Here is a 10,539-nt window from a genome sequence, read left to right on the forward strand (position 1 = left end):
GTGTTACTGGGCGGAAACAGGCCGTTTTATGGGCGTGTGTGAAAAAACGCTACCGTTTCCGAAAAAACGCAGGAGTGGCCGGAGAAACGGAGGAGTGTCTGGGCGAACGCTGGGTGTGTTTGTGACGTCAAACCAGGAACGACAAGCACTGAACTGATCGCAGATGCCGAGTAAGTCTGGAGCTACTCAGAAACCTCTATGAGGTGTGTAATCGCAATATTGCGAATACATCGTTCGCAATTTTAAGATGCTAAGATTCACTCCCAGTAGGCGGCGACTTAGCATGAGCAAATCTGCTAAAATCCGCTTGCGAGCGAACAACTCGGAATGACCCCCAAAGTTGGAAAAATTGGCGCCCGAGAACCAGGTGTTTCAAAATTCAAATATTAACATAATCTATTCTAAATACATTATATGCATGCAAATAACATCAATAATTGCTCCTGACATTACATTAATACCCCCCCACCCCTCTCACACACACACACACACTCACACTCACATTACAAAAACCTGCCTCCTCTGCCCCTCCGATGACTGGTGCCCCTTTCAAATACACTCCACTTACATCAGAGGGAGTGGTTTTCTCCCTTGCACCCCCCCCCCCCCCCCCCCCCGGCTACACCACTTGCTACAGCCACTGCTATAATGAGAGGTGTGTGACCACGGGCATAGCCAGGGCCGGTGCTAGGGTGTTCGGCGCCCCCCTGCAAACTATAAATTTGCACCCTCCCATACTTTACAAAGGGACACTGCACATAATACCCCCTTGTAGTAGTGACGCTTACACATGTAACGCCCCCCATAGTAGTGACGCTTACACACGTACCGCTCCCTATAGTAGTGCCGCTTACACACAAAATGCCCCCTGTACCAGTACCGCTTACACACGTAACGCCCCATGTACCTGACAATGTCTATAATATTTGTCCTATTAAAAACACGTTAAAGGTTAAAGAACACAGTACGCAATTGGCGCAAAAAGTACCACAAGGGTACGCCCTTAACTATACCTTAAGGAATGTACTTATACTGTAAACATTTGTGCAGTGATAATGTGTAGATGTAATGCAGTGTAACCTTGTTAGCTTAAAAGCTGTATGAGCGACTATGACGCTCTGAGAACCTTTATGCATTTATAATAATCAATCAAATACCGGTCCAAGGTTCTAACGCCTTTAGTGAGAGAATGAACATTCAAAAAGAATAATACAATACAAGCTATACACTACCAAAATAACATAAAATATCTAACCAAGTAACTAACATATAATACAATAAAGACACAAGTACGTTTAAGGGGGAGAGAGAATGGCTAACAATAACAATAAGACAATATGGTTATATGGCTGCAGAGAATCTTACACATGTGAGGAACAATCGCTGCGCAGTTAGTCAATGCTGAGAATCTTTGTGGAGAAAATACTTGAGCTTACCCAGGCTGCCTGTCCCTATATACACAACACCCAGCAACACAATTGTCCCTACAATGCCGCATGGGGCAGAAGCTAGACTCCATTTTGGGAAAAACCTCCCATGATTCCAAAGACTGCAACACATGGTTCAAAGGGGGAGGGGAAAACACCCAGCAGCAGCCATCTTCTACACCTGATCACAATGTAACCACACATATCATCCTGCCATTCCTACAAACACATGCTATATTTCAGCAAGATGCACTCTATATAAAACCACTACAATCTGTTATAAATCACCATCCACATAATTATACCAGAGATGCTATGCTACAGATTGTCTACTGTTCCAATTCATTACAGATTTCATAGAGTATCATCACCAACACATAACAATCACACAACTGCACAAGCCTCATTAACCTTAAGCCATTTGTATCTCCACTAACTACTCTATACCAATCACTTCACAACTACTCTACCTCAAACACATATTTAAACTATTCTATGCCAATCAGCCATGTGATATTGAGATTATGATACTTAGGGGTATATGCAATAGCGGGCGAATTTCAAAAAAAGGCGAATTCCGGAACGTTTTCGCCTCAAAAAATCAATTCGCCTATGCAGTGCAGTACTTTTTCGCAAAAAAACGGACCGTCAAAATTCGCCTTTTCTCAATTCGCCTTTTTCCGCATTCGCCTTTTCTGCAATGGTACAGATGCTGCAATTCGCCTCCAGCATATTCAATTCAAGTTTGGAAATTCGCCTGCAGTGCTTTTAGACAGCAAATTCGCGATTTTCAATCCGCCACACTTTGGAGGGTGAAAACAAATAAAAAAATTTTAAACATGTTTTTTTTTGTGCTTTTTTTTTTTGGAATAGCAGATCTATTTATATTAGAAGGGATTAGGTACTTTTTTTTGGGGGGGGGGAGGCACAAATATTATTTATATATTTTTTAAAATAATTTTTTTTTTTTTTTTTTTTATTGCTGGAACGGTAAAATCAGGAAAAAAAATGGCGTGGGGTCCCCCCTCCAAAGCATAACCAGCCTCGGGCTCATTGAGCTGGTCCTGGTTCTAAAAATGCGGGGGAAAAATTGACAGGGGATCCCCCGTATTTTTAAAACCAGCACCGGGCTCTGCGCCTGATGCTGGTGCCAAAAATACGGGGGACAAAACGAGTAGGGGTCCCCCGTATTTTTAACACCAGCATCGGGCTCCACTAGCTGGACAGATAATGCCACAGCCGGGGGTCACTTTTATGCCGTGCCCTGCGGCCGTGGCATTAAATATCCAACTAGTCAGCCCTGGCCGGGGTACCCTGGGGGAGTGGGGACCCCTTCAATCAAGGGGTCCCCCCCCCCAGCCACCCAAGGGCCAGGGGTGAAGCCCGAGGCTGTCCCCCCCCATCCAATGGGCTGCGGATGGGGGGGCTGATAGCCTTTGTGATAAAAAAAAGATATTGTTTTTTCCATTAGTACTACAAGTCCCAGCAAGCCTCCCCCGCAAGCTGGTACTTGGAGAACCACAAGTACCAGCATGCGGGAGAAGAACGGGCCCGCTGGTACCTGTAGTACTACTGGAAAAAAAATACCCAAATAAAAACAGGACACACACACCGTCGACAGTAAAACTTTATTTCATACACCAACACACACATACTTACCTGTGTTGACACGCCGACTGCAACGATCACCGACGATCCGAGGGTACCTGTCAAAAAATTATACTCACCTTCCAGCGTCCAGAGGTCCAGGTCCAGAGGTAAATCCACGTACTTTGTAAAAAAAAAAAAAGATCACCGAGCCATACCGGACTAGAAAGGGGTCCAATGTTTTCACATTACACTCCTTTCTCCCGAATGCCGGGACATCACGTGACTCCTGTCACTGATGTCCCTTCAGCCAATCAGGAAGCGCTACTGCCGTGGCGCTCACCTGATTGGTTGGACGCCGTCTGTACTCTGACAGCGCCTCGCAAAGCCGCTCCATTACTTTCAATGGTGGGAACTTAGCGGCTAGCGGTGAGGTCACCCGCCGGTCAGCGGCTGACCGGCGGGTGACCTCACCGCTAGCCGCTAAGTTCCCACCATTGAATATAATGGAGGGAGCTGTGCGATGCGCTGTCACAGCGATCAGCCAATCAGGTGAGCGCAACGAAGTTGCGCTTCCTGATTGGCTTAGAGACCTGTCAGTGACAGCTGTCACTGACAGGTCTTATTCGTGGAAAGGTGTCCCATGTGTCAGCATGGGACCCCTTTCAGTCCGTTTTTGGTGCGGGTAAATGCGTTTTATTTTTTTGCCAAGTACGTGGATTTATCTCTGGACCCTGGTTAAGGTGAGTATATTGAACTTTGCTTTTCAGGTATCCGTGGATTCTACAGGGAGAAGAGGACCGATGTCGGCGTGTGAACATAGGTAAGTATGTGTGTGTCGGTAGTGTGAAATAAAGTTTTACTGTCGACGGTGTGTGTGTCCTGTTTTTATTTGGGTATTTTTTTTCCAGTAGTACTACAGGTACCAGCGGGCCCGTTCTTCTCCCGCATGCTGGTACTTGTGGTTCTCCAAGTACCAGCTTGCGGGGGAGGCTTGCTGGGACTTGTAGTACTAATGGAAAAAACAATATCTTTTTTTTATCACAAAGGCTATCAGCCCCCCCATCCGCAGCCCATTGGATGGGGGGGTACAGCCTCGGGCTTCACCCCTGGCCCTTGGGTGGCTGGGGGGGGGGGACCCCTTGATTGAAGGGGTCCCCACTCCCCCAGGGTACCCCGGCCAGGGGTGACTAGTTGGATATTTAATGCCACGGCCGCAGGGCACGGCATAAAAGTGACCCCCGGCTGTGGCATTATCTGTCCAGCTAGTGGAGCCCGATGCTGGTGTTAAAAATACGGGGGACCCCTACTCGTTTTGTCCCCCGTATTTTTGGCACCAGCATCAGGCGCAGAGCCCGGTGCTGGTTTTAAAAATACGGGGGATCCCCTGTCAATTTTTCCCCCGCATTTTTAGAACCAGGACCAGCTCAATGAGCCCGAGGCTGGTTATGCTTTGGAGGGGGGACCCCACGTCATTTTTTTTCCTGATTTTACCGTTCCAGCAATAAAAAAAAAAAAAAAAAAAATTATTTTAAAAAATATATAAATAATATTTGTGCCTCCCCCCAAAAAAAAAAAAGTTCCTAATCCCTTCTAATATAAATAGATCTGCTATTCCAAAAAAAAAAAAAACACCAATAAAAACATGTTTAAAATTTGTCTCGGCATTTGGGAGAAAGGGGTCTGATGTGAAAACATTGGACCCCTTTCATTATTCCGCTGGATCGGTGTGCGTTTTTTTGTTTTGCCAAGTACGTGGATTATCTCTCTGGACCTGGATGTACCTCTGGACGCTGGAAGGTGAGTATGATTTTTTTGACAGGTACCCTCGGTTCGTCGGAGATCGTTGCAGTCGGCGTGTCAACACAGGTGAGATGGATTGCCCAGAACTCCCTTTGTCCAAAATCACCCTGGCATGCCCAAAGTGCAGCCCTCCGGCACTTGCGTCACTACACATCCAAACATTCCATGAAACAGCAATGCTGGTCAGGGAATGTTTGGATGTGTAGTGACGCAAGTGCTGGAGGTTTGCATTTGGACCCACTGTTCCCCGCTTGTGTTGTGTGGACTGTATGTACCTCTTCTTTCCAGTCCCAGGGTGACACTATTACCCACATCTGGTAGCTCATACTGTTCTCTTCCACAGGTCCTGCGGTGTATCTTCCCAAGTGGCGTGGATGTGAAGAGACAGATCCCCTGATGTTCCCTGGGCAATCTACTTACATACAATTCAACTGCATTACAAATTTTAATAAAAACCACAGGAAACTTCTATTTTTAAAAGTTTATTGAAGAAAAATTTTTTTTAATAAAGTTTGAAAGTTAATTAAAACAAAAAAGTAGTTTGTTCTTCTTTACATTCTTTTCTTGTGTATATAGATATCTGTGGGGAAAAGAAAAAAAAGTATATTAAAGTAAAAACACACTAAATTCATGTTCATTTTTTTCCAATTAAAATTTGTGGAACAACACATCCCAGCATGAGTCATTGCTGGGCGGTGTTGTTCTACAAAGGCATGCGGTTCAAAGTGAAAGAATGTCGTCAGTGGTCTAGCACTTTGACATGCTAACATTTGTGGAACAACACAGCCCAGCATGAGCCATTGCTGGGCGGTGTTGTTCTACAAAGGCATGCGGTTCAAAGTGAAAGAATGTCGTCAGTGGTCTAGCACTTTGACATGCTAACATTTGTGGAACAACACAGCCCAGCATGAGCCATTGCTGGGCGGTGTTGTTCTACAAAGGCATGCGGTTCAAAGTAAAAGAGTGTCGTCAGTGGTCAGCACTTTGACATGCTAACATTTGTGGAACAACACAGCCCAGCATGAGCCATTGCTGGGCGGTGTTGTTCTACAAAGGCATGCGGTTCAAAGTTTCTTGAATTAAACATGGTTCTACTCACCTTGGTACGCTCAACACAATCTTATGCCGTCCACTTCATTTTTCCTCACAAATCCTATGAATAAGTCAAAAACACAGACTAGTGAATAGTAAATTCACACAATGAAAGTCTACTGTACATCATTACAAAAAGGATTTTTTGAAGAAAAAGGGGGTATCAGAATAGCTCTTTGGCCCATCATACATGTAGCCGCAAGGAGCTTTCATCCGTTACCACACGCGCCCGCATACATGCCCGCGCATGTATGCCTACACAAAGCTCCTTGGTAGTACCCGGTCACGGGTGGGGAAGCCCAACAAAGAAAAAACAATAGTAAGAAAAACAACAAACTAATGGGAGGGGAAGACAGGGATACATGAAAAACATTTAAAATAAAATAAAATAATACGACCGGGTTTATGGTGGAAGTCTGTCCGGATCCTCTTCTTCTCCCTGATAGGGCGTGGATGTCCTGGGAGGCTGGGGAGTATGTCGACTGGCCCTCGGTGCCCATGCTGCTGAAGAATGTGCGGCTGGTGGTGGAGGCATCTGGGGGGTGGGGTACATCCCTGTATATCCCTGGTACATCTGTGACTGACTGTACTGGGATGGGACTTGAGGAAGGGTACGATGCGTCCTTGTGGCTTGAGACGGCGGATATGGTGGATCACCAGCGTGTTGATGAGCTGGTACTGGGAGCTTATCATAGATCATCTGCAGTGTGGTTGCGATGAGCTGTTGGCTGGAAGAGGAGTGTCGATGACTATCCGACATGTTCTTATTGCTTTCTGCCAAACATGTGGTTTTTTCCACAAGCTTGACCAAGGAATCGGACATGATGTTAAGTATGTTCCTATTCTCCCTACGATCTTCAATTATGATCTGTAGTATTGTGGCCGTGCTGTCGGAAAGAGTCTTCTGCAGTTCATGCAGATTGTTGGACATTTTCTCCATTGTCCTCTCAATGTTGTCCAGTCTGCTTCCCACAACATTTGTGTATGTATCCTGGCGTGTCCCAATCTCTGATGCCAGGGTGTGAACCCTCTGAACAGTTGAGGGATTCTGCCCTTCCTGGATGTCTGCCACCACATTCATTTGGGCAGCTGAAAAGAAAATTAGACAATATTATCCACATTCATCATACATTTTTTGGAAGGTTCACAATTCAATTTACTCACGCAGGGATGTAGCAACTGGATCATCCTGCACTTCCACCTCGTCATCCTCTGACGACCCCTGTAGGAGATCCGGCCTGAAGTACGAACCAATCCCCGAAGCTAGTCCGCTGCTGGTTCGTGGCACCACTGTTTGCAAAATAAATTTTGGAAAAGTTGATAAACTTTACACAACTACTGCCCCCCCCCCCCCCCCCCCACAAAAAAAACAAACAAACCTTCTCCATCCTGTGATGCCGCTGCTCCAGGAGCTCCACTTGTCCTCGTTTCGGAAGACTTTTCAAGGGTCTGGCTGGATACATCTGCACGGCTGTCCTCAAACCCAAGAAAAGTTTCGTCAGTTAACCCTGTAGACTCAAACAGATCGGGTGATGGGTCCACAAGGGTTGTGTCTTGAGGCTCTTCAGTCACAGTCCCAGAGCTCCTGGAGAGACGACGATCTGGTGATGGCCTGCGCGCAGGAGCTGTAGTTTGGCGCCCATCTTGTGGTGTGGTCGCCGACGGTGTCTGGTGCACAGGTGATAGTCTGTGCACTGATGTCGTCTGGTGCACAGGTGACCAACTGCGCGATGACGAACTGTGGCGCACAGGTGACGATCTGTGTGCTCGCGATGCTTGCGGCGCAGTTGATGGTCCGCGCGCTGCTGCCGATGCCTGCTGCACAGGTAACGGTCCGTGCGCTGGCGATGTCCTGTGCGCAGGTGATGTCCTCTGGGCAGGTCTGTCTGAAAAAAAAAAAAACACATTAGCACATACAAAAATTTAAAAGGGAAGTACAGCTCATGTGAATGTATTCTTACCATCAGACCTCCTTTTGGACGGCTGGTCTCCCGCCTTCCTCCGTCTTCTGGGCGGTTCTTCCTCCTCGAGAAAGCCAGCAGGACGGCTGGAGTCCACACCTCCGCGAACTCCTTCGACCATGGCAGGGTTCAAGCGCCTTCTAATAACGTTCTCCCAGGATAGCCACTTCAAATTGAGAGCCGGGCCACCTCCCGTAGCTGTCTCATGTCGGCGCTGAATCCCCATCTTCTTCTTGGTCTGTCTGCGGCAATCACTGTACCGCTTCAAGCAATTTTGGGTGCTCCGACGGTTTCCAGAAATTGCAGTTACTTGACTGGCGATGGATTCCCAGATGTTCCGCTTTACCTTAAATGCTGTTTTCTGTGCCCTTGATCCATACAAAACGTCGTAGGACCTGTCGACGCAATCCACTAGGACACAGTTTTCCGCCTCAGTGTATCTGGGTCCACGCGGCTTTTTCTGTCCTGCTTCTTCACCAGAGGCTTCCTCCTCCGACTGCTCCTCTGGCTGGCTTCTTGCCTTTAGGGATTAAAAAAAATAAAAATAAATTTTATTAAGATCGGTATGTACCTGTGAGTGTCAGTATCCCTGGCATTGCGCACCTATTACAGTAGGTGTGCATGGAATTGCACAAACTACAGTGGGTAAAGTTTGATGCTATTTGTGTCTGCAGGTGTGGTTAAGTACCTTTTTACTAGGCTTTTTCTTGGACTTCTCATGGGCCCTTGACGACCGCGGCTGGTCACTAGATGCCTGGTCGGTCGCATCCGCCTCCTGGGTTGGCTCCCACTCCTCATTGCTTTGCAGGGATAGATCCGAGGGGGTGGGGGAAGGGGCGGATCGGGTTTGTTTGTCCCTTGACATCTCTGTTATAAAAAAAAAATACATACATGTATAAATGGCTGACCCACACAAAATGGCTGCCCCTTACAAAATGGCTGCCCCTCACAAAATGTCGACCAGGCTGTCGACTAAACTTGCTCCAAATCACCCCAAAATGGCCAGAAAGCATCCCTGCACACTCAGGAGGCACCCCACAGCAAAATTAGGCGGGAAAACACATGTTTGCAAAACAGTCAGCAGCACATGTCGACCTGGCTGTCGACTAAACTTGCTCCAAATCACCCCAAAATGGCCAGAAAGCATCCCTGCACACTCAGGAGTCACCCCACAGCAAAATTAGGCAGGAAAACACATGTTTGCAAAACAGTCAGCAGCACATGTCGACCTGGCTGTCGACTAAACTTGCTCCAAATCACCCCAAAATGGCCAGAAAGCATCCCTGCACACTCAGGAGGCACCCCACAGCAAAATTAGGCGGGAAAACACATGTTTGCAAAACAGTCAGCAGCACATGTCGACCTGGCTGTCGACTAAACTTGCTCCAAATCACCCCAAAATGGCCAGAAAGCATCCCTGCACACTCAGGAGGCACCCCACAGCAAAATTAGGCGGGAAAACACATGTTTGCAAAACAGTCAGCAGCACATGTCGACCAGGCTGTCGACTAAACTTGCTCCAAATCACCCCAAAATGGCCAGAAAGCATCCCTGCACACTCAGGAGTCACCCCACAGCAAAATTAGGCGGGAAAACACATGTTTGCAAAACAGTCAGCAGCACATGTCGACCTGGCTGTCGACTAAACTTGCTCCAAATCACCCCAAAATGGCCAGAAAGCATCCCTGCACACTCAGGAGGCACCCCACAGCAAAATTAGGCGGGAAAACACATGTTTGCAAAACAGTCAGCAGCACATGTCGACCTGGCTGTCGACTAAACTTGCTCCAAATCACCCCAAAATGGCCAGAAAGCATCCCTGCACACTCAGGAGGCACCCCACAGCAAAATTAGGCGGGAAAACACATGTTTGCAAAACAGTCAGCAGCACATGTCGACCTGGCTGTCGACTAAACTTGCTCCAAATCACCCCAAAATGGCCAGAAAGCATCCCTGCACACTCAGGAGGCACCCCACAGCAAAATTAGGCGGGAAAACACATGTTTGCAAAACAGTCAGCAGCACATGTCGACCAGGCTGTCGACTAAACTTGCTCCAAATCACCCCAAAATGGCCAGAAAGCATCCCTGCACACTCAGGAGTCACCCCACAGCAAAATTAGGCGGGAAAACACATGTTTGCAAAACAGTCAGCAGCACATGTCGACCTGGCTGTCGACTAAACTTGCTCCAAATCACCCCAAAATGGCCAGAAAGCATCCCTGCACACTCAGGAGGCACCCCACAGCAAAATTAGGCGGGAAAACACATGTTTGCAAAACAGTCAGCAGCACATGTCGACCTGGCTGTCGACTAAACTTGCTCCAAATCACCCCAAAATGGCCAGAAAGCATCCCTGCACACTCAGGAGGCACCCCACAGCAAAATTAGGCGGGAAAACACATGTTTGCAAAACAGTCAGCAGCACATGTCGACCAGGCTGTCGACTAAACTTGCTCCAAATCACCCCAAAATGGCCAGAAAGCATCCCAACACACTCAGGGGGTACACCAATGCTAATAGAAGACCCAAAAAAGTCAATTAAAGAAAAAAAAAAAAACGTGAAAAACTACCCCAAAACACAAGTCTCCCCCTAAAAATGCAGCAGCACAAGCAAGGGGCTATACACATACCTGCACACATACACAAACACCCCATGTACACCTCATG

At 47.3% G+C, this 10,539-nt stretch overlaps 1 protein-coding gene across 1 annotated transcript; it reads right to left on the minus strand.

The window, feature by feature from the left end:
- Positions 1–5,283: 5,283 nt before the first annotated feature.
- Positions 5,284–8,737, minus strand: LOC134929453 (uncharacterized). Its single transcript, XM_063925078.1, has 6 exons — positions 8,559–8,737; positions 7,871–8,390; positions 7,289–7,795; positions 7,074–7,199; positions 5,917–6,998; positions 5,284–5,397 (listed from the first exon to the last, which is right to left on the minus strand). Exons 1-5 carry the CDS (start codon positions 8,733–8,735, stop codon positions 6,313–6,315), a joined length of 2,016 nt encoding a protein of 671 aa, XP_063781148.1. The 5' UTR covers positions 8,736–8,737; the 3' UTR covers positions 5,284–5,397; positions 5,917–6,312.
- Between the last annotated feature and the right edge of the window lie 1,802 nt (positions 8,738–10,539).

Source organism: Pseudophryne corroboree, chromosome 1 (assembly GCF_028390025.1).
Source record: "Pseudophryne corroboree isolate aPseCor3 chromosome 1, aPseCor3.hap2, whole genome shotgun sequence".
NCBI classification, from domain to species: domain Eukaryota; kingdom Metazoa; phylum Chordata; class Amphibia; order Anura; family Myobatrachidae; genus Pseudophryne; species Pseudophryne corroboree.

What these genes read in the sequence shown, in the direction of transcription:
- LOC134929453 (XM_063925078.1), bottom strand. Translation starts at nt 8,735, where the DNA reads ATGTCAAGGGACAAACAAACCCGATCCGCCCCTTCCCCCACCCCCTCG. An exon ending in GTCCAAAAGGAGGTCTGATG is followed by an intron (nt 7,796 to 7,870) that starts GTAAGAATACAT and finishes TTTTTTTTTCAG; the next exon opens with ACAGACCTGCCCAGAGGACA. An exon ending in GGCATCACAGGATGGAGAAG is followed by an intron (nt 7,200 to 7,288) that starts GTTTGTTTGTTT and finishes TTTTGCAAACAG; the next exon opens with TGGTGCCACGAACCAGCAGC.